Genomic DNA, 25059 nt, shown 5'->3' on the forward strand with positions numbered 1-25059 from the left:
ACGCCTCTTTAGACTTTTTTTTTTAGAAATTAAAATCAGCAGTGAAATCTATGCTTTTTTCATGTTCTTCATTTTGTTTATTCCGAATATCTCACTACTTTTCTTGTGATTTTGGGGTGAAATATGACACTTCAGGACAGTGTTTGTGATGTTCCTGCTATGAGACACACAGTAGCTGGTGTGTATTGTGTGAATGAGATGAGGCACAAACCCGCGCTCGTTCCGCCTCCTGCAGCTCCAGCATCCTTTTGGCCCGGGCCAGGTGGTCCATTTGCTCGAAGGACTTCACCTTTCCCCGGAAGGTGCGGCTGGCGGGGTCATTGAGAGGGTCGCCGGAGGTCGTGTCGTCTGCGGGGCCCGTCCTCGAGGTGAAACTGGGCTTCTGGGCTACCGGCGGTGGAAGAGGTCTGCTACTGACAGGAGCATCACTGCTGACTGTGCTGCTGGAGTGAGAGTCTGCAGGACGTGAAGCTGCCCGGACCTGCAGGAACAACAGTTACTGTCTGTGATGAGCTTCAGAAACACCTCAGGGGAGGAAAACACTGACCTTAGGGGGTTCAGGGACAAATGATGGAGGCGGGCTGGGGTCCCGCTGCACCTCTTTGCTCGCAGGCTTCTTTAAACGCTCATGAGGAACAGGAATGGGTCTCTGCGTGAAAGTGAAAAAAAAGTGATAAACGTAGCATTAAGTCATTTAAAAATACATACAAAAAAAAATTAATGCACACCTACAACAGAAAAGTTTTCAGTTCCTGAATTTAAATGTACTTTGATATAACAACTCTTGAAAGGTTTAAGTAAAAGGTTTTTGACATTTTTTGTATTATTATAATAATAATTATTATTTTTTATTTTATGTACACCAAGGCTGTATTTTTTTTATATAAAAGATATGAAATATTATTACAATTTAAAATACCTATTTTCAAATTTTAATATATTTTGAAATGTAATTTATTCCTTTATTTTTTTCAGCATCATTACTTCAGTCTTCAGAGTCACATGATCCTTCAGAAATCACTCTAATATGCTGATTTGCTGCTCAAGAAACATTGCTGATTATTATTAACATTGAAAATGGTTTTGCTGCTTAATATTTTAGTGGAAACTCAAGTGGATCAGCATTTATTTGAAACAGAAATCTTTTGTAACAAATGTCTTTATTTTAATGCATCCTTCCTGAATAAAATATAAATTTTATTTAAAAAAAAAACCTAACTCTTAATTTTTTTTGACAGCAGTGCAAAGTAATCTTATTATTATTTAAAAAAAAAAAAAAGGAGGAAGAAAGAAAAACATGTTTCCTGCAAGTTCCGTTAGTGAGGCGTATACATATTATTAAACATAAAATTACATCACAGAATGGATCCTTGTAAAAACATTATGTTTTTATGACAGTCATTAAAAAAACTATAAGAAGTCTTGCTAGCTGGAAAATAACTGTTTTTGCCTTGAAAAATGTTATAAACATTTTATGTACATTCACATGTGTTTAAACTATTTTACTTCTAGAGTTATTAAATCAGGGCTTTTTTGAATGGCACATACATTCAGTGTGACTAAACAAGAGTGTCTGATTTCTGGCAGATAGTTTAAAGATCATGTGTCAGACTGATGTTGAACATGACTGTGTGTTGAATATGCAGTTTCTCGAGTGTCCTGTGGCGAGCAGCGTGCTCAAACCAGGACCATGAACACTTTTCTTATCACTGATACTCGTATATGTCAGTCAGTGATAATGATATCGATACTGAAAACAGGATGAGTGACCTTTACAGATGTTTATAATCAAATGTTTCCAGTTAGTTTATGGGTAGGGCTTAAATCACCTTCCTGACTGTGGTCAAATGACAGGAAGGTTTCCACAGCACACTTACCTCCTCGCTAACAGGCTCAGACGAGCGGCTGATGGCTGACTTCGGCTGCGGCTCGTCGGTGGACTCGTCAAGCTCGTTATCGGTGTACGCGCCGCCCTCATCCGCCGTATCCTCGTAATCGCTGGTCAGACGGCTGTCCATGCTCAGGTAGTCTGCACCCATGGCCGACAGGTACGACATACGGTCATCATGGAGATCCAAGTCCTCCTCAGACCCATCAAGCTGAAACGATATATATAATACCTCTCAAAGGTCTGATGATGGTCATTTCACATGTCAATTCAGGCTGGCTAGGCATTAACTTACATGATTAACTCAATTAGAAAATCTGGTTTGTTTAAGGGAATACAAAACTATGAAATGAAGCCCAGTTGTTTGTAATTGTGTTATGTGTTACCGCTTACCTTGCTTTCACAGACCCAGACAGCTTTATCTTGTTGTTCTCGTATGGCATCCTTGAGACTTCCAAACCAGGCATCATGGGAAGAGTTCAGATCAATGGTAGCTGGACAGGGAAGCATCATTTAGACATTTATAACTTTATTTTTTAAGGAATATAATTTTTATAATTTTATTTTATTTTTCTTCTATAATTATATTTTAATTCCGAGAGTAAAACTCTGTTGTGTAGCACTTCGTTGGCCAAAAAAAAGTAGCAATTTATATATATATATATATATATATATAATACTTCTATATATAAGATTAATTGAATTATTACTGTTACATATTCATTTGATTACCTCCATTTTTGATAAAAAAAAAACTATTAATTCATAAATCCAGAACAATTAAACAGACAACCCAAAATTTCTGGAAAAAATAAAATATTTTATAGGGCACCATTTTTGTAAAAATGTCAATAAATTGAGTTTCATGAATTCAATTGATCAGACATGCTTTTTGATTAAAGTTTAAACCATTAAAATGCAATGATGACAAAAAACAAAAGGAAAACACAATTTGAGAAGAATAAAACTAATTTCACGGTGCCCTAACTTTTCTTACACTGTGTCCTAACTACACGCGACGCGACAAGATTCCAGAAACTAGACGCGACGCAACAAAATCAGATATCACAGCCAATCAGAAGCGTGTGTGGGCGGGCTCTCTTTGGAAGCGCACTGCACTCGCAACGAAATGGATAAGTGTATAATCTAATTCATAAATATGAAGCATTTTTAACATCATTAAATGTACATACTGAGTGACTGATTGTTATGGAAAACACTTGCTGGTTCGCAGTGAGTTCACAGTTTTAACGGACATCTTTGCTTTAATTTATTTTCAAGATCTGAGGTAAACTCTGTTGTTGCTTTCAGTTTGGCTATAAGGTCACGCATTATGATATTTAAACTCATATTAGACACGTGTAACTTTGAATAAAGCACATAATCATTATAAACTGTATAGTTTGTATGTTGTTGTTCCAGCCGCGACGTCGCAGAAATAGAAACCGTTTCTAAATTAGAAATTTCGCGTGTCGCCGTCGTAACTAGTTAGGACAAAAACTCTGATTAACATGGAAAAGATACCTTTTATCGTGTGTCGTGGCATCGTATGTATTTAGGACACGGTGTTAAACTTTTAATAAATTGTTATTAAATGAATTTAAATTTAGACCTCTTTATTGATTGCTAACATTTAACTGAACCATCAAAAAAAAAAAAAAAAAACAGTTAAAGAAAAAAAAAGTTAAAAACTGAATCCGGACAAATAAAACACGAAATTTGAATAAATAAATAAATAAATCAGAACTGGGGAAAGAATAAAATGGCTCTTATATGAGCGTAATTTTGAGGAAAGGCTCATGGGACTAACCAGTGAACAGGTGTGAGCAGGTTTTGCGCAGTTTAACTGCTTGTTCGTAAAGCTTGCGTGAGCTGCGGCTGGAGCCGGGAACCAGACGGTTTCTCATGGTCTTCACCCCCTGCTTACTGTCTGGGTTGAGAAAAATGACGATGGGATACCACTGGGTGTAGTTTAGGGTGTCTACAGCCTTTGGGGTGACGTCAAGCAGAGCATGTCGGTCCTAGGAACAAGAAAAGAATATTCTTAGATGTTGATGAATTGCTGTTATATTCATAAATTCAGAACGGTGACTGTGTTTACCTGATCGATGATCTGACGAATAGTATTGAGTCTCACAACACCAGACGACTTCTCTGAGCCCGCGTCTTTAGGCTCTGTCTCTGTCATGGGACAAACACAGATCAAACACCTTATCCATAACTACACATCAATATATAAGAAGAGATCTTTCATACAAGTTGTGAATTGCTTACTTGCTGTGACAAACTCATCTGGAAGATCATTGCTCAGTTTTTCATTGGCCGCATCTGAAATAGGGCCGAATATTACGACAGGTCTTCTGAACCCAGCTGGTGGGGGAGAAACAAAAATACTTAGTACATAAACATGTCAAGCTTCTTAACTAAAATGACATAAAAATATTTTTATATATATATATAAAAAATATAATAATAATAATATTAATTTTATTTTAAATTTATTTAAAAAAAAATCTAAAAATATATATTTAAATTAAATGTATTAAACAAAACACACTGAGTGCCTTAAATAATCAGCTCTAAATTATAAATAAAAAAATAATAGGATTAAACAAAATACTTTATACATAAATAAAAGGCATGTATAAATTAACAAAATGCATATAATTTGAAACTTGCTGTTTTTTTATAGGTTTTAGAGCCTCAAGTGAAATAGCACTAGAAATAAAAATAACTTAATTTTTTTCTACATTTTCTTAATTAATAAAAATAATTAATAATTAATAAAATTCATTAATAAAAATGTATTACTTAAAAAAAAAAAAAGATTTTTTTATTTAGCCCCAAATCATTCAAATGTATATTTAAACAGAAATGCATGTTAGGTAAAGCAATGCATGATGGGCAAACCTTCCCGCAGCACCACTCTTTCGTAGCCTGGGAAGCGTGTAGTGACGGGTGTAGCGCTCAGATCCTCTCTGCTCTTGCGAAGGTCTTTTTTCTTAGCTGCTCTTTGACCTCTCAGCCTCCAGAAATCTCCTCTATCATTGGCAGCGCCTTTCTGTGCGTTCTGAACATTTGCCATCTGCTCCGCTCTGACAGTATACAAATAAACAAAAGGATTACACAAACACCTAACAGATAATGTGCTTTTAATATCAACATGAAATAGCAGACTAGGTGATGTCAGCAAACGTCATTTCAGAGGGTCAGTTTTGATTTCATGTTGAGTTTTCCTCCTAGCAATGCTAAATAAATACAGTAAAACTAAGACCTTTTAAGGCACTGTGTATTTCATGTCTCACCTGCTCTTGTTGGGTATGATGCCTTTCTCCAGGAGCTGATTGTCTTTGTCCATGCGGATGGCGAGCCAGTTACCCAGCTTTCCGTCATACAGGGTGTCCACCACTTTAAATATCTCTCCTCTGGAGAAAGTCAAGCTCTGAGGAAGCTCTTTCTCATATTCAAAATGAGTTCTGATGAAGAAGTTATCACCTCGTCCAGATGCCAGGATGTCTTTATACACTAAAATAAAGCAAATGAGAGTTATTCACATCCCTTCTATTGCTCAAAATTACAAGGCATTAGACAAAAAAATAATAATTGTATGTTTTGAAGTACCATCAGGTTTGCTTTGAGCTAAGATGGTCACATCCTCTCCTTTGGGAATCTCTAGTAAATACAGGACTGCATCTTCCCGGACCATTCCTCTGAAATCCATATTATTCACCTGCAGGGGAAGAAAAACACAAATGACCACTGGACAATGTGGGAAAATGTATGATGGATAAAGGCACATAATATTAAAATGCAGAGCCAGTGCTGTTGCACCTTCACGATCTGGTCTCCAGTGCGGAGTCCCTCTATCTCGGCAGGACTGTCCTCCTGAATGCCTGCGATAAAAATGCCCACATCGTTTCCTCCAGCGAGACGCAGGCCAACACTATCGCCCTTCTGGAAGCGCACCATCACAGTGTTGGGGCTGTGGGAGATTATTCGTTAGAACCACAAAGTTGTCCAAATATATCAGTAAGCAGCATAAACAGGACCTTAGCACATGTGAAAAATATTTTATGTCAAGGAGTGTCTCTAGATAATACATGCAAAAATATAATGCATAAATGGATACTGAAATTAAATAGTTTATTGGTGGCTATTTTTGCCGAGTTGTCAGAGTGATTTCTACTATGTCAGCAAGATACTGCAAACGCACTTCAACCAAACTTCAACATCCCTTTATCAAATATGTTTTCACTATAGAACGAATTAAATTAACAATATGGACAGCTTTCAAGTTTATCTTAAAATATGAATTCAAAGCCAAGAGTGAATCCGGTACAAACCCGTATATTTCCTGGTCCTCCAGACTGGGCTGCAGGGGAACCTTTGGCAGAGGCTTGGCTTTTACTGGAACACTTTTTGGAGCAGCATTTACCACAGGAACTGTATACAAAAAAAAAATCTGTTTCTTCTATTCTTCTGATTCTACATGGTGAAAATGACCATGTATTGCATTCAGAGGTCTCAAGCTCAATTCCTGAAGGGCCGCAGCTCTGAAGAGTGTAGCTCCAACTCACACCTACTTGGAAGTTTCTAGTAAACCTGAAGAGCTTGATTAGCTGGATCAAGTGTGTTTGATTAGGGTTGGAGCTAAACTGTGCAGAGCTGTGGCCCTGCAGGAATTGAGTTTTAGACCAGTGCATTAAATAATTAAATTTTCAATAATCCACTGTGGTGTAGAGGAACTGTGGTACCTGGAGACTCGCTGCGAGGCTCTTCTTTCTCCACAGGTGGAGGCGGGAGCTCCACCGGCGCCGCTCTGAATGGAGTCGGCATCGCTCCCATTTTAGCCAGTCTCTTGGGAGGCCCATCTCTACCAACAGAAGAAAATGACTTACTCCCTTTGCACTGGCTTTTGTAACATTTCTGTTTAATGTGTTGTCAGTTCATTTGTAAAATCATTGAATCATGCTTCTGCTTCTTTCCTATTTCCTTTTAAGTTCTATCATAAATTTGGCAGTTTTCTAGTTTATTAGTTGCATCCACATAAATGTGTTTAATACTTTCACCGAACTTCAGTTCCTCGTTGTTTTTATGCTCTGATTATTAACCAAATGATCTAATATGAACGTTATCACCCTCTGAAATGTTAATTTGGCTAACGTAAATACTTTTTGCTAGTAACTTGCAGCATCAGTATTTGTTTTAAAGGGTAGCTTGACTGAAGTTTAAACAGCATATAAATTATTAACTTCTGAGTAATTAACTAGCTACTTGGTAACACTTTACAATAAGGTCCCATTAGTTAATGCATTAACTCACATTAAATAACAACGAGCAACACATTTGTTAGAGCATTTATTAATCTGTTAGGTAATAAGAAGCAGCTGTTCATTATTAGCTCATGTTAGCTCAGGTCCATTAAATAATATTAGCAAATACTACTTTTGAATTGAATAATGTATTGGTTAATTTTAAAATTAACATTAACTAAGATAATAAATGCTTTAGAATTTTTTTATTGTTAGTTCATGTTAACTAATGTAGTAAACTAATGTTAGGCTAAATGGAGCCTTATTGTAAAGTGTTGCAGTAACTCAAACAGTCATCAGTGACAGCTGAATTCTGAGGCTATGGCAGTGTGTTACCTGTTTTTGTCCTGCAGTCTCTCATTAGAGGAGTGTGAGGAGAGGTCTGAGTGATGACTCCGCCGGTCCTCCTGAGGAGAATAGGAGCGGTACGACTCGATCTCTGAGATATCTGAAACACACATGTACAACATGTCGTCATCACACTTGCTTTAAAGCACCATTATTGGCACAGTGCATGATGGGTTATACACCAAAGTCTCAAAGGTTTGAATCCCTAAACCTGAGAAATATAAAACACGCTACTAATTAAAACCAGATTTGTTTCCCTTCAATCCTACATCTTACATTATTTGATGTAAAAACCAATATGGAGGATTTTCAGAAGAACATGAACAAACAACTTCCAAAACATGGTACAAGTCTCACTAGAGTTTATAAAATGACATTTTTCATAAGCTTTGGATTATGGGTAGGGTTTATGCAATCCTCCCAAAGCCAAAAGCCTTTCTCTCCAATCCAGTGTCAGTACAGCAGTCCAAAAAAGGCAAGAGGTCAGAGGTCACTTAGAGATTAAGGCTGGGTTTCGCCAAATACCTCACAAAATCATACATCACTATAATGTACATAAGTCACAAGGTAATTATATATATACAAACAATATTTAATCGAACCATAATCAGTATGAATTATTGTTCATTAAATATTTTAACTGAATAAAATATATTGATGCAAAAACTAAGTACTGAAGCAAAATAGTGAGAAAATGCAGAAAACGTTTCTTACACATGTGCACACAAATGTTTTTTTAATCTAATGTCCATTAGAATGGGAATGTCCCTCCTCTAAACCAGGGGTTTTCAATCTGTGGGGCGCGCCCCCCTGAGCATCAGTTAATTCAGAGACGTTCACTTGAGAATTTATGAATATGAGTTAACAATTTGCACGTGTCCTAAAAGGTTGAAAACCCCTGCTCTAAACCAACAGCAACAACAAAGAGCAAATCCCTTTGATATGTCCCACCCCAAATTTCTGTTTTAATATGAAATGCAACAGTGGCCAAATGAAAGAGGGCTTCAGTGCAATCAGAAAAATTGTAATTGTTCATTTTCAAGTGTTTTGATCTACTCACCATCTATTTCCGAGTCGCTGTCTGCCATAGGTGGGATTCGGATGAGTGCCTGACTGCGATCCCTCTGCACCACCAGCTGCAGCTTCCCACGAGACTTCTCAATCAGCTTCCCTGCGTCGCTCAGAGACAGATTCTCTGTGACCGTACCGTTAATCTGACACATGGAAATAAGCATCAATAAATAACAAAGTACAACAAATTTGAGAAAAAAAACTAACTTCCATTCAAAAGTTTGGGGTCAGTAAGTTTTAGGACCAGTAAGGACCTGATGGCATCTCAAAACACCTCTCTGTCACACTACAGTGTTTGTGTGTCTGTATGTGTGTGAGAGAACACAATAGTATACTATATATATATATATATATATATATTTTTTTTTTTTTTTTTTTTTTGTGACACTGAAGACTGGAGTAATGATGCTGAAAATCCAGATTTGAAGTTGAACACAGGAATAAATGACCATTTGAAATATATTCATATAGAAAACAGCTTATAAAATTGTAATAATGTTTCACAGTTTTTACGGTATTTCTGACCAAATAAATGCAGTCTTGGTGAGCATTAAAAAGTTGCTTGGTTACCAAAAACATGAAAAAGGGAAGTGCTTGCTAGTGCAAAATGCATCCCCACAATGCTAGGATACTGCTGTGGTTACCAGTGCACTGCAATGTGGTTGATAAGCTGTTCTGAATAGTGTTGCAAATGGTTGTTATTATAAAGTTATATATTTTGTAGGCCATAGGCTTATATATTTTGTATATATAGGCTAGACATTTTGTGGTGTGTTCTGAGTGGTTGTTCAAGAGACGTACTTTCAGAATAATGTCACCTTCCTGTAGTTTGCCTTGTTTGGATGTCAGGCCGGTGCTCGTCATCTCTTTGATGAACAGTTGACTGCCAAGACGAAGGCCATATTCTGGACAGATATGAGAAAACATCATGTTAGACGCTAGGCAGCAGGTTGAAACTGGAAACAGATAAACGTAGGCGGTGTGTCTCTACCGTCATTGGGCCGGTTCTTTAGTAGAGTAACACTGAGCGGCTTCTCCAAGGGTTCGTCTCGTTGTGGCGGCGGCGAGGGCGAGCGATCCAGCCGGTCTCGACTGCTACTCCTCCTCATGGATTCGTCCTGCCGCGGATCGAAGCTCCTGCGCTCGTGGCCGCTGGCTAAATTCTCTCTGCTGTATCCTGGAGCCGGTTCGGGCCTGTACCGTGTCTCAGGACTATGTGATCTCTCCAGTGTATGGTCGCTGCGGTACTGTCTGTCCGGACTCTGCTCTCTGTCCAGGTTGTGTTCGCTGCGATAGCGTCGGTCTGGACTGTATTTGCGGTCCAGTGTGCGATCGCTTCGGTAGCGGCGGTCCGGACTGTGGTCACGATCCAGGTTGTGGTCACTTCGGTAACGGCGGTCGGGGCTGCGCTCGTGGTCCAGCATTCGGCCGCGGCTGCCGTCTCGTCTGTACTGTCTGTCGGGGCTCAGGCCGCGCTCCATGCTCCTCCCGCGGCTGCGATCGTAGTCGCGATCACGCTCGTCTGCGTAACTCGCGTCGCGGTCAGGGTAGCTGCGGCCGCTGTAGACGCTGCGCCGGTCGTGGTCATAGTCGTAGTCGTTGTTGTAGTCGCCACTAAAGACGCGGTCGTCTGGGGACGCGGCACGTTTAATCACGCTGACGGGGATTTTTCTTGATCTCTTTACCGTCTGATGAATGATGGGGACAAAAATTAATTGTTCATTCATTAAATTCTGATTTCAGCTGCCAGTGATTTACAAACATGGCCAATAAAATTATAACTGAAATGACAAATAATTCAAAAGGTTACACTCACGATTTTGGCTACTTTGCCGCATTTGCGGAGAGTCTGCACTGCAAAGGCGTGTTGGACACCGTCCATGGGCACATTGTTGACCTGGATCACTCTGTCATTTTCACTGAACAAGAGCATGAAACACTGTTAGGAAAAGTCTCTACACGTCAGAAAGTGACTTCCAATTCTTCCAACAGTTTAGCAATGTCAAAAGTACCAGCATAAATAAAACAAATAAAATCTTGAATAATAGTGTTGGCAGACAACAAATAAAATGCAATGCAATGCAATAAAATAAAATAAAATAAAAATAATAAAAAATAAACCTGAATATCAAAAATAAAAAATAAAGTTTATTTGTCAATTGCTTATAACTACTTTCTTGCATCTTTATTACTGACTGTTTACTGTGTGAAAAATTTGAGAGATACATGCTATTGTTTTAATTTGTTATTATTAATATTTATATTCACATTTCTTTGGTCAATTTTACATTTTTAGCTTTTAGTATATAATAGAATCATACAATAGCAATATAATGTATATATTTTAATTTATAAAAATATTTATATTTAATCTTTTTTTATTATTTTATTTAGTAGTATTTATACATGTATCTCTTCAAATAAAATTAGTGCATTCATTAGCATATACATTTTTTTGGTGTGGAAACTGGTATTGAGAATCGTTAAATTTCATTGTTTTTTCGTGACAACCCTACAATAGCTTTTTTACTTTAAATAGCACTTTAGGATTACAAATCTTATAAAAAAGGCTGGGATGTGTTTAATGTTGTTTCAGAGCTTACAATAGCAAGCCATCTGCAGGACCCCCTTGCAGCACATCGGATACGACAATTGACGCTTCTCCACTTTCTTCGTTCGGGTTGTCCCGCCCTCCAGACACAGCCATTCCAAAGCCCATCTTGGAGTCCTATTTATACACCAAAGAATGCATTTTATCTTACGCATGAATACATAGTTATTCATTTACAACAATAAATCACTTTAAATTCATGTAGATGTACAGGCAGCAATGACTAATTAACAAGTAACCCTGGAATTACGTTTTCCTGATATTTTGGATATAACAGTTATATCTTCAAGACAAACATTAAAAGTATGTGTGTGATAAAGTTCACCAAGAGGATAAAGCAATGATGATATGCTTTCTGCTGAGAGACAGCAGTGGTGGAAGATATATGACGTCTCTTATGTTCACCAACAATGCAAAAGTCTTTACGGTCACTTTTGATAAATTGAACGTATCCTCGCTAAATGAAAGTATTAAATTATATTAAAAAATATATATCTTGCTGAACCCAAACCATTGAATGGTAAATCTAGTAGTGCTAGAGGTGCAGAAATGACCACACACACACAAAAAAAATACCTATAAAAAGAATGTAAAGACTTTAGAGAGAAACCAATAAGCAGGAACTTTGGCTCTCCAAATAAGCACAGGGTGAGTACTCACCCGCTGTAGGGTCACAGTGTACTGCTCCCACACCGTCTCCTCCATGACTGGGTTCTGAAACAGTATGAACAGGCTTACATGTAGGGCAGTGATGGACAGAGTCAAGTTACAGCAGATATCAGTGATCTCCTGAGCAAAATCTGCAGCGTGGTGCTGCCACAGTGAAAAAGTAGATGAGTGTTTCTCTTCCAACCCATTTACATGAGCTCATCTGATTACTCAATGACAGACAGAACTGCAGATCTGAAGTATGTCTATATATTCAACCAGAAATAATTAGAGATCTGCAAGAAAGAACTATTTTATTACAAAACTGCCATCATATGTGGACTGCAAGGAAAAAAATTTAATGATTAACAAATGTATGGCATGACCCCTTTAAAATAAAAAGCCTGCATTATTTGAAAGCAATTATTTTAAAGGGAAGCCTGGTCAGTGAGTTAAACACTATAAACACAGTCTTCAGCATAAGTCTGAGAGCCACGTGACGTCCTGCGCCGCGAAACGCCTCCAGTTACCTCTTCATCCGCCCGTGCGCATGCTGGGTGATTATGATTGTTGCTCTTTAATCTCCTCAGGCAAATATGAATCCCAGAACTGCCCTAAATAATTCTCAACTAGGGCTGCATGATAAATCGCATGCGATATTTAATGCGCATCTTGTCAGAAAGCCGGTTCTGTAATCAGCGGTAAATCTCCATCACCTGCGGGCTTTCACATTGAGCAGCATTAAAGGGGTCATATGATGCTTTTTTAGCATGCGATTTATCGTGCAGCCCTATTCTCAACCCACATACACAACCGATGCCTTTTAGCATTTCATGTATAAATGATTTCAGTTTGTTGGTTTTCCTTCATGCTATAATCTGAAACATCATAACTGCACTAGTTAAACAAACTAAACACTATAACACGTCTAAGGCATTCATGCATTCCTCACGTCATCATAATACATGCATGTAATATCCATGGGTGTCGCTGTTTTAAAAAGTGGTGAACGTCACAAATTAAAAGGCTTAGCTTTTGAGGTTATACGCAAATAATCTATTATGATCTTTTACCATTTTCAAAGTTCATCCAAGCAACAACTTCAACAGTTTACTGACAAAAAAGTAATTCAGTGCACTGTGTTCTTACTGATCTGATTCTCACTAAACATTTTAAGCATTTTAGGTCAGTGGATTGAATGTCAAACATGACCTTGGTGAAGTAGTAATGTTTGTAGTTGGAAAGCATGGGATATTGGGTTCTATACTGCCCTACTTGCATATTAAAGTAATATTTTAGTTTATGCTTTTATTTTTATATACTTTTTATTAGTGCTGTCAAACGATTAATCACGATTAATCACATCCAAAATAAAAGTTTTCGGTAACAGAATATATGTGTGTGTACTGTGTATATTTATTATGTATATACAAAGATACAGTATATATTTTGAAAATATTTACATTTATATTAATATAATTTATATTATATATAAATATATTTAATATACAACATATATATTTTATATAACATTTTTATTAAATATATGCATGCATGTGTGTGTATTTATATATACATAATAAATATATATATACAGTACACACACATATATTCTGTAAACAAAAACTTTTATTTTGGATGTGATTAATCGTGATTAATCGTTTGACAGCACTACTTTTTATGAATAAATCAAAATTGCATCTGTGGAAAACTGAGAATTGACAACCACAACAACAAAACAAATATAACTAATTCCAGCACTTGATCACAACTTATTTTAGCACACATTAATACAATAAAAAATTCTGCTCAAAAATGTACAATTATTTGATAAGTATTTGCTGTGTGTGAACTACATCAAAAAGTGTTGGGGATAAAATCAGCCATGGGAAAAAGTTTGGAAACATGTTCCACTTGTTGCCACCGTAAACTATGAATAAACATACTAAAAATATGAATAGCAATAGCACACTGAGCAATTGTTACACTTTAAAAGCATTTTTGTAAAGCAACACAGGTGCTTAAGTGTTTAATCACTCTCATCACTGATTCTAATGCCTGTCTAAAAAAAATCTGAAATCAGAAATCAAACTATATCTCCACCTATTTTCTTCATCAAAGTGTCATAAACTTGGCGAAAACCTTTCGACCTATTCCTAAAACTTTGCAATCTCAAAGTCAAAAAAAAAAAGAATTTCTGCATCAAAATGCAGTGTATGTAATGCGACAAAAATGTGTATTGCAATGTATCATAATGACAATAAAAATCAAACGAATCGATTAAGAAACGCAATAATTCGTATATATTTGTTTGAACATTTTTTACCAATAATTACGAATTTTACCAAAATAAATAAAATATATTACACTGCCATGATGCATTGCACTGTTTACTAAAGAATCCCTAAAGAGTTTCCTCAAATACACTCCTACCAAACAATATGCCATAAGTCTAAACGCCAACCCTACAGTATACGTTCAAAGCAGATGAAAAGCCATTCGGCAAAAACGTATGGTCACAAATAAACTCAACCAAAAAGTTACACTTCACCCAAACTGTGTAAGACATTAACCGGTGAAGTTGTACAGGGAAAGAGCAGAAAGCATGCTTACGATGCCCTGGAGGATACGAATGGCCTTGATGGTGTGCACCCATTTCCTGTGCAGCGAGAGGACCGTCTTCATGTTGTCACCTCTCCCGTGAACACAAAGTCTCTGGGCCAAAGCGCATCACCCCTCGGCACAATGCATCTGTCTGCCTTTGACGTAAGACTGATGCCGCTGGCCTACATTCTGCACAAATCCCACCGTCCACAGCGATCCACGGCAGCCACGACGCAAAAAAACAAGCAATGAACTATTAAATTAAAATTTAATTTCAATTCATCAAATGATACGGCTCTGTCTGGGTTGACATTAAAAGCTCTTTGCAGCTTACAGAAGGCAAGTGCCACCTTCGAAACGCCGATGCTTTTGGATTGGGATTTCTTTCTGAAAGATGAGCTTTTGAACGTGCAAGAGGGACTGGTAGATTAGTAGTGATTTCATCGCTTTTTAATTACAATTTAGAAGGATTATGGGGCTTGAAGCACCTAAGCGCCATTATTTTCTCATTTGCGAAAGCCACATAGAATTAAATGCCTTACTATAATAGTGCTATTTTAGTCAATTGCGCAGTACTAAACATCATAAGTTCTTTGATCTATAACGGCTTTCTAACTCAGCCTCAAATCTTATTCATGACAGGATTAACGTGTGGCACATGAGCTGCCCTCAATTCTCTTTACTGTGATAACCAGAACAGATTACTGATGAACAATGTCAAAGAATTAATTTCTCACTGTAACTGAGCTTGTACCATAGCGCTGTACAACAGCAGGTCTCTGAGCTCTCAGTCCAACACCACAACAACAGACTGACTGAGACAACCTAGTAAGGGACCTTAGAAGTGTGAATGCGATTCAGTTTGGTTTCCTGTGCTCTTCTGAGGGGCATTCATTCAGTTTTCATACTCACTATCAACTGCCCTGAAACGGTACCAACCAAAACATTTGGAGAAAACTGACAATTTTACTATTGATCTTAATGGCTTCTACTTAAATGCTTGAAAATACTTTTGTAGATGCATTACATTATGTATGTATGAATTTCTGCATAAAATTAAAATGTAGAATTTATGAAATGAATGAATTGGACTGAATAGTTAAGGAAAAACAACCAACAAGTATCCAGACAATTAAGAAACAATCCAGAATAATTAAGTTTTGATTGGCGTTGTACACTACCCTTCAAACGTTTGGGGTCAGTGGGATTTTTAAAAGTCTCTTACGCTCACTGAGGCTGCATTTATTTGATTAAAAATACAATAATATATATTAAAATGTAATTTATTCCTGTGATCAAAGCTGAATTTCCAGCATCATTACTCCAGTCTTCAGTGCCACATGATCCTTCAGAAATCATTCTAATATGCTGATTTGCTGCTCAAGAAACATTTATTATTATTATTGTCAATATTGGAAACAGTTGTGCTGCTTTATAATTTTGTGGAAACCCATGTATTTAAAAAAAAAATTTAATTACTAATCTCTTTACTGTCACAGCACAACCCAGATGTTCGAATTTGTGCAACGCATTTTATGGACGACAGTTTTTTTAACCTAGAAGAGTACAAGGCTGGCTGTGCACAAAGGCTATTTCTAAAAAAAGAAGAAAAAAAAAACGTCAATTCCGGACTTTTGCAGAAAGGCGACAAGATGTCTACAGCGCAAGTCAACAATTTAGAGAAACACTGCCTGCCTGGTCTTATGACAGCAAAAAGTGTTCTTTGAGCTGTGATACTAAACACCTCATACAGGTAAGCATGGATTTGACAGCAGCAGGACATTTCTGTGCAGCAAGAATAAAAAACACCAGAAGCAAAAATCTTCAATTTACATGCACAATCTAAATACTACAATAGGGTGCATACTTTTCATTTTTATAGACACTGTAGCTTAAATTTTAAAGCATTTGCAGTTCAATCCAGCAAGGTATGCCATTGCTGAGCCACCAGAAAACATACTGAACTGTATGCAGTCTGCTGTTAGACAGAACAGGCTCAATGTGTGCAGCAGCAGCAGACAGAATTCCCTCTGCATTATAGATAAGCAGCTTTAGCTGTCTGTGTCCCTCAAAAAGACTGAAATCAGTCAATCCAAGCCCCAACATATATGTTTCTAGTGAAACATGTAAAAGTCTAATTTCAGATGATGCATGTGAGACTTACTGTATGATGAACATTATGCAAAAAGCATAAATTCAATCCAGGTTTGGGTAAAGAAGTGTAAACACAGAAGGGGAAAGGGAAAAAACTGAGCTCTTCTGAGCTGCTCTCTGGGGGGATTTGTTCGGTTCGGTGTAAAAACAGAAAGACTAATGGACAAGAAAATGATGCATATTAGCAGCTAAAATAATTCCATATTATGAAGTGTTGTAGGTTGTGACAGATTATGATGTTAATGTAAGACTGGTGAGGTGGTCCCTCTGCTGGTGACACCTTAAAAAAAATTTCTTTATTCCTTCATATTAAATAATTATGATTATAAACAATATTAAATAATTAATAAAACACACACATTAGCTTTCCTGAAGCTTATGTTTCCTATAACTGCTTGTGCTATCATTTTAAACAAAATATTAATTAAAACAATCCTTCAGTATGTACTTCATTTATTAAAAACAGTGGTAGTACTTCACGATATTTAAAAGTTAAGTAATTAGTCGGTTTAAACTTTTGATAGTTTATTTTATTCATTAAATGCCGCTTGCGATGGGAAACAGTTGTCCTTATAATCTGGTTTATAAGTAACGTAACGACGTTTAGATACATTATGTCCATCGCTATTGTTTGGTATTATAGGAAGCATAAGGTGGTTTTCCATGTAAGGTGGACACAGTAACAGAAACAAGTGTGGACCTCAGAAAACAGACTTTAAGTTCAAATGTACTCTCTGTGAAATTAAAATAAGCGAACTGAACGAGTTTTAACAGTAACGTTACTCACATGACAATCGTCCTTAACATTTCTACTCAGAAACAGCCGCCTCTCCACAACTACGGGCATCTCGCAAACTGCACTAGACTGTAAAATAAAGATGTTTACTTGAAAGAAATGGTTTAATATTTCGTGGTGAGTAAATAAAACGTATGGATAATAACTCCGAAACCTCTGAACAGCGACAACACAAGCGCCTAAAGATTTGAACTGTTGTACTGTAAATCCCGAACGTACCAATAAATCACTGGGGGTGGTAATGATATCCAACGATCTTTAACCTCTATTGAATTTGCGATTAATACCCATTTATTCACATTAAACTGGCTTTACCTTGCCGCTATAGATGGTTAGAAATTATTTGAGGAATTAAACAACGAGCAATGCTGTATTTCTTTCACAGCATACCCTATGAGGCACAATGGACGGTTCTAAAATCGCTTATCTATCGACTGTATTTGCATACCGGCTTAGCTCATGAATATCAATTAGGACACGCCCTGGCATTGCTTAGCAACCTTACTGAAGCTTCCAGACCCGTAACGTACGTAATTAATATTCATAAGTCAAGTCTTCCCCACTGTAGGACCGGTGTATTTTCTATGGGATAATCTCTTCAATGGTTAAAACGTTTGGAATTCCAAACTCCCTAAAGCCCTGCTCGGAACTTTGGATTAGTTTTACTTGGAGAAATAGGGTAAGGTCATAACTACCAGAGCTTGTCTGCGATTTTAATCTGGCCCGAATCAGACATTAATTTTAAAGACGGCGCGTTTATGTGGCGGTAAAGATTATAACGTTAGTGTCTTTTGCTATAAAGTTGTTCCGTGCCATTAGCGTGCTAAAAGTTGTTTCTCTGGTTCTCCAAGTTTCTGAAATGGGCGCTGGACACACAGAAGACCCCTGCAAATGAAAAGAGGGGCTCAGGGTCGGCGCCAGAGCGCACAAAGTGAGGGGGCAGGCACAATTGAAAAATCTGCTTTGAAAAAAAAAATGTTTCTGAAAGTAATTTTCAGATGCAACTGTAGTTTTGCTGTATAGGCCTATATACTTTTTTATTTTTTTACAAATACTAGAAAAAATTAAACACTGTTTTTGTCTATCTTATGTGACGGTGGATATGCCTGAGAAATCTTGTCAAGCATAACAAATTTATGTTGAATCATAGAAGAACTTCTCACTTTTAAACTTCCTTAAACTTATATATTGATGTCAGTTCCTCTTCATAATTCTTGAGGTAAGTAGAGAAATTAAAAAGAAAAGTTTTATATTTGAAAGCAAAAAAAAATATGTCTAGTGTGAATGGCAAACAAATGTTATATTTTGGAAAAATAATTAAGATTAAAAAATTGTATAAGATTAACAATTAAAAGATAAATATAAATATTCTATATATAATAATGATAAAAAAAATACCATCTCGTAAACAATTTTAAAAAGATATTTTTTTAAGCTTGGTGCATTTGTATATTTCAATTCCAACTTGTTTGAATAGCCTACAAAATACATGTCAACACGGGCAAGATGAATAATAATAATAATCACTATATGTTTTCATGAGAAATGTTGTGTGTAGTACCTGTAAAAGGGCTGGGTAGCTGGGAGCAGAGAGGCGTCGCAGACACAAATACTGAGCTTCGTGGGTCAAGGTTTGTGTGTAGTACCTGTAAAAGGGCTGGGTAGCTGGGAGCAGAGAGGTGTCGCAGACACAAATACTGAGCTTCGTGGGTCAAGGAAAACCTTTTGGAGCGGCGTGACCGGAATAACTCTATTTGGTTGGACTGGCCACTGTAAAAGACATGTTTAGTTAATAACACTGATCATAGACTCAACAACAACAAAAAATGTTAGTCACTGTAAAATCAGCTACATCTAGAGATATTTTCAGAGTAAAACTGAGCACGATCCATTATTTCTCACACAGCCCAAGTCTTAATCGCATAACCACAAGTCAGTATGACAGTATACACAGTACTCAGTTGATCTGTTAATAGCTCAAACATGTTTACTAAATGTTAGTGTGTGTGCATGTAAATAAATTGCCTAACCCTGCAATTACACCTGATCATGCAGTATGTTTTGTTGTAGCTTAGTCTGACAAGAAAATACAGAACTTAGCTTAACAAAAGTGCTTTGAGTATAATTCACAAAACAAGTGTAAGCACCTGCTCGGAGTAGAGTACACTTGATCTCCTTGGCAAGAAAATTGTAATTATTAACTGCGCTGTTTAGCATAACTGCTCAAATATGTTCATGAGGTCTTTGCCAGCAAAGTAGCCCGAAGGAATGAACTTTATTGTTTCAGTAATATGAGTTTCAGTAATTATTGTTTCAGTAATACGAGTCCTCAGGTTCAAGAAACTGAAACAGCTAATTAAGACTCTAAAATGTTCAAAAGAAAGCTAGATTTCTGAGTGACATTTCCTGATGATCATCCCTGAAAACTGATGTCTGAGTCGGCCTAACTTTTCACTGATAGTCTTGAGCCTATGTCAGAGGGCCACACAAATACATTCTCGGAGAGAAAAAAACTGAGGCAGTACTCTTTCAGAAGGTACTAATATGCAATGCACTATTTAGGTACCAATTTGTACACTTTTGGTGCTTTTACTGTTCTAATATATTCCCGTCTAGGGGTAAATAAAGTACAAAAGTGTCCCTTTTGAAAGGCACACAGCTTTTAGAGCCCAGGTCAAAAGAACCAGCCTCTATGGCTGCGTCTGAAATACTCTGAGTAGGTACTTGTTTAAAGTACTTACTTCATATTTGTTAAAAAATATGTTCTGTAGTATGAATGTAATTCTGTTGTACTACATGCCCCATGTTGTTGTTATCATGTGACCTATAGGTCTACAGCGTCAGTTGCGTCGCTTTTCTGTTATTTATAAATCCTCTCCAGTGGCCTCATGGGATAGTGAAGTGTCCATCAGATGCACACTTCAGAATCTTGCGTGAAGTAGTAGGTCATCTGGATCATTTTTCATCTACTTTTTATTATGTATTCGACAAATTCGGACATACTGCTCAGTTCATGTACTGCTTTTAGCCTACTGTATAGTAGGGAAATTGGCATATTCAGACACAGCCTATAGTATTCTGGTGACTAGTATGGCTAAAGACACATTGGCTCAATTTCACAATACTATATTCATACTTTAAATCTTTGTGTTAATAAGTAGGGATGTGCAATATGCCAGTACCATATTGCTTATGTGCCGAAATTGGAGAGAAAGGACCCCAAACAAACATTTAGTTTGGGTCCTTTTGTGGTTTGACTGAGTTCCCTTTTAAGTCCACTTACATTGTGAATCAAAAGCACTACGGTCAATTACAGCTGGTTCCTTTTCTGATTCACTTTAACTGAACTGCGTTTCATTTAAAGTGAGCAATATGTGAAAACACCCTTAAAGTGAACCTTTAAAAATGCTAATAATTTCAGAACAGTTCAATGTAATATCCAACATATTGCACGTCATTATTAAAAATTGTAATGCCCAAATTCACTTGTAGCATTTAAAACTACTGATTTTAGTTTTTAGCGTTTCCTTCCTATGTTTGGTATACATTTCCAATCGCAATCTTATTATGATATGCTATTGAACTATGAATCACAATGTGTATTGCATGACGTAAAGTAGATGACAATATTGAGTGTCTCTTTCAATGTTTGTACTGCATATGGAATTTTTAGTAATTTTATCATCTGCTGGATGAAATGTCAAAGTTCAGTCACACGAAATTACACGATCTGAGGTATCACTCATGTCTGAAAGTTTAATACTTAGCATGGGGTTTACAAAGCACCACCCAGAATTCAGTGTTAAGCAAAACTGATTTGCTCATTGAAAAACTCAAATACTTTCCAGGGTCATCATGTCACACATAGAGTAACAATTATAGTACAGCAATTATAGCATTTATACTATAGTAGAATGAGCGACAATATATACTCAAACACATCCGATCATTAGTGTTGTTAACACACCAATGTACCAGCTACGCCGGTCTCGAACAATACCAAACATTCATTTCCTGGTTTTTCTCTCTAGTATCTGCTACATAACTCACCCCGAGGGTCTCCACAACCTCCGGCCGGGTGGCAGCAGCTCGCGCTTGTTGATCTCTGTGTGTGTGTGTGTGTGTCTGTGCGCTTTGCACGTGTGTGGCAGAACTGAAGATACGCTGTGTGAGATGCGGCTTGTGCGCGCGCTTCAGGTGTGAGTCTGTCAGACAGCAAGACGAGACGGCAAAGAGTTGTTTTCTGCAACTTATTGCACTTAACTTTTTAACGTCAAGCAATTCTCTGCAATATGTGTTGAACTAAAACTTTGACCTTTTGCAACGTTTTGATTTAAGTAGCCTATTATTAAAATGATTCAGATATCGCACAGCCTTGCGATATGCGTATTGCGATATTTATATTTGCGATATTTCGATCATTTCGATATATCGTGCAGCCCTAAAAGCCACACAAAGGTAGTATTAGTTTCATTAAAACTGTCATTAAAACGCTGCACTCTAAATAGTGGCATTGATAAACCAATAGTGACTGTAAACTACAATTACCACAATAAGATTTCTGTATTTTCTTAAATGTGATCATAAACCAAGTTGCCTCATTTTGTCAATGCTATCTTAAGTTTTTTTTTTTTTTGTAAACTAAAATAAAAGTAATAGCAATCTACTAGAGTAAACAAACACGAATCAAAGCACCTTCCAATATCAGCACAAATGGCGGCTGAACCACACACTATAAATGGTTCAGTCAGCAATTACGTGCTGAAGCCTGTTGCAGATGTCAGCAGTGTTGTGACCTCACTCATACAGACAAGCCCGTATACATCTGCACACACACGGCTCTCATTACACTTACATTAGACATAATAATAGCACTTACACAATATCACTGCTGGTCTAACCACTTCACACTACAGCAGTTTAAGAGACACAATAAAAAATGCATTTAACAACAGTAGCCTACTTGTTTTTTTGTTTTGGGTAATATGTCAGACCACTTCGAAAAGTAACAGTGTACTTTTCCTCAACAACCTACGCAATTTAAAGGGACAGTTCACTCAAAAATGAATATTCTGTCTGTTTACTCACGCTCCTGTTGTCCCAAACCTTTCTGGAACATGGAAGAAGATATTTTAAAAATGTCTTTTCATCCATACAATGGAAGTCAACAGTCACCAAAATTATTTGGTTACCAACATTCTAAAAAAAAAATTTTTTTTTAATATTTTGAAGACTTGACTAAATAATATTCTTCAAAATATAAATAATATTTGTTTTAATGCTCCACAGAAGAAAGAAAGTCATGCATGTTTTTGGAACAACACGAGGGTGAATAAATGATAACCAAACTTTCATTTTTGGTAGAACTATCCCTTTAATATGTCATTCATACAGCACAATGTTCACACCAAAGTTTAATACAAAGGATTTAGTGTTTGTTTAAAACACAATATGAACAATAGTCTTTAGCAAGCACCACTAATAATAACTGAGAAATGCACCAGTAGTCATAACCCGCTGATACTGTATTGTGTACTTCCAAACTGTTGACCTTCATGAACAAATGACCTTTGTGCTCCACTCTGACACAATGTAAAATCTGCTCAGGCACGCAGACTCAGTCCAAACTTGAACACATTCTGTAATACGCCTGAGGAACATTAAATAGCACCAGTATCAGAGGTTTTTCCTGTAATATGAAAGGCAGACGCCTCAAATAACATATTCAAACCAGTCTGATCCTGAACATTATTTTGTAGAAGATACCAAAATGCACCAGTATTAAATAACACCATGAAATAATAAGATTCTTAATATCTAGAAACTTTTGCCATGCTTGTCAGAATATACTTAGATATTTCTAAGAATGCTCATCTAATTAATTTTACAGCGTAAATTTTTTACAAGTCAGCTCAAGTGGATTAAGAACTCAAATGCATTATGAAACCTGACGTAACAAAAGCAATTCGCTATTTTCAGTCTACTGATTCAGCTGGGCTCATATTATAACATTATGTTTGAAACCTTGTAGAAATGTCAGAAATTCACAGGTAAAGGATTTTGTGTATTCTCATGTATTTCAGCTATTGTCCAAGTCTTTAATGCCTTTACGTAAGCGGAGCGTGGCAGTGTAAGCCGCAGTCTTTCCCATATGTTCGGCTCATGCAGAATCACGTCTACATTATGCAATGCACATATGTACTGCCATCCTCTGACAGATGTATATTCAATCCTCAAATAAATCATGTCATATTTCAATCACACCTCAGACAGCATCACTAAGTAAAAATATGTATAGACCTGTAATAACTCATGATTATCGAATCGCCTGCGATTATGAACCTAATGATTATTGCCTAATTGTCAGAGAACTACGGCTCTGTGTATACCGCTCCATCTGAAAGCAGCTGATGGAGATTTACTACTAATCACGGAACCGGCTTTACTGACGAGATGCGCATGACAATCGCATGCGACTAATTGCACAGCCCTACTATTTCAAATTGCTTTGAACAAATTGCACTTTAAAGTACACTATATACATTTTATCATGGCTTTAAGATTTTAAGGATCATTATTTTAGATGCATGAAAAGTTATATTATGGTTAGTTGTGTTATTCTGGGTTTATTTTCCAAAACAGCAGCACTGAAAAGGAAACACTCATGTTATTTGTCCCTTTCTAACCACTGTTGTCCTCATGCGAGTAACTCTGAGTCACTGTCCAAAACTATGAGTCCCTCACACTCCCCACCTGGACACGACGAATGACAGAAAGACTCTAGAGGTGCGGCACTGAACACAGAATAACACGGCTTCATTTACTACTCATGTACAGTTACAGTTCAGAGTTTGGAATAATTGAGTTTTTTTTTCTCTTTTGCTCACTAAAGCTGCATTAATTTGATTAAAAATGCAGTAAAAATACATATATGCTGATTTGGTGCTTAACTTGATCAGTTATTATTGTTACTAAATTATTAATAATAATTTTTATATTACTATGGATGTTGAAAATTGTTTTTCCTACTTAATATTTTTATTTAAACTGTTATCATTTTTTGAGGATTCTTTGATAAATTGAAATTCTTTGAAAAAAATCTTTTGTAAGACTATAAATCTTAATTACCCAACAATTTCGGAATGGTTGTGTATTACGGTTTACACAAAAATATTAAGCAACACAAATCATTTTCAATAAATATGATATAATAATAAAAATGTTTCTTGAGCAGCAAATCAGCATATCAGAATGATTTCTGAAGGATCATGTGGCACTGAAGACTGGAGTAATGATGCTGGAAATTCAGCTTTGCATCATAGTAATACAACTGCATTTTAAAATATTCAAACAGAAAACAGTTATTTAAAATTGTAATAATATTTCAAAATATTACAGTTTTACTGTACTTTTAATCAAATAAATAAGCCATGAAGAGACTTCATTCAAAAACATTTTTAAAAATCGGTGTATATTTCCTGTTTTATGTTTTTTCCCCCTACATTTTGTTTCGCTTTGTCAGACAAGTTCAAATTTTTAAACATAAGCAGTTATTGTTATTATTAAGAAAATTTGCCTAATCAAAATTATCCGAAACTACTACAGCTAGAAGCTCTTCTTTTGAATA

General features: G+C 36.6%; 1 protein-coding gene across 2 annotated transcripts in view; it reads right to left on the reverse strand.

The window, feature by feature from the left end:
* LOC107726556 (tight junction protein ZO-2-like) overlaps nt 1–21511 on the reverse strand; it is a 22775-nt gene extending 1264 nt beyond the window's left edge. The window contains exons 1-22 of one of the 2 annotated variants that reach the window (XM_016536184.1): nt 21483–21511; nt 19079–19202; nt 11891–11944; nt 11223–11347; nt 10436–10538; nt 9611–10307; nt 9421–9524; nt 8609–8762; nt 7537–7648; nt 6643–6761; nt 6232–6331; nt 5720–5870; nt 5510–5618; nt 5194–5413; nt 4799–4983; nt 4163–4258; nt 3990–4069; nt 3699–3909; nt 2282–2382; nt 1878–2099; nt 548–649; nt 212–481 (exon numbers count right to left, since the gene is read on the reverse strand). In XM_016536184.1, the coding sequence (XP_016391670.1) occupies nt 212–481; nt 548–649; nt 1878–2099; nt 2282–2382; nt 3699–3909; nt 3990–4069; nt 4163–4258; nt 4799–4983; nt 5194–5413; nt 5510–5618; nt 5720–5870; nt 6232–6331; nt 6643–6761; nt 7537–7648; nt 8609–8762; nt 9421–9524; nt 9611–10307; nt 10436–10538; nt 11223–11347; nt 11891–11935 (3306 nt within the window). In that variant the 5' untranslated portion in view covers nt 11936–11944; nt 19079–19202; nt 21483–21511. Of the gene's footprint in view, nt 1–211; nt 482–547; nt 650–1877; nt 2100–2281; nt 2383–3698; nt 3910–3989; nt 4070–4162; nt 4259–4798; nt 4984–5193; nt 5414–5509; nt 5619–5719; nt 5871–6231; nt 6332–6642; nt 6762–7536; nt 7649–8608; nt 8763–9420; nt 9525–9610; nt 10308–10435; nt 10539–11222; nt 11348–11890; nt 11945–18993; nt 19059–19078; nt 19203–21482 lie in introns of those variants that run through there. The other variant, XM_016536183.1, reaches the window with a different exon arrangement.
* Between the last annotated feature and the right edge of the window lie 3548 nt (nt 21512–25059).

Source organism: Sinocyclocheilus rhinocerous, unplaced genomic scaffold, assembly GCF_001515625.1.
Source record: "Sinocyclocheilus rhinocerous isolate Xijiao unplaced genomic scaffold, SAMN03320098_v1.1 scaffold726, whole genome shotgun sequence".
In the NCBI taxonomy this organism is placed as follows: Eukaryota; Metazoa; Chordata; class Actinopteri; order Cypriniformes; family Cyprinidae; genus Sinocyclocheilus; species Sinocyclocheilus rhinocerous.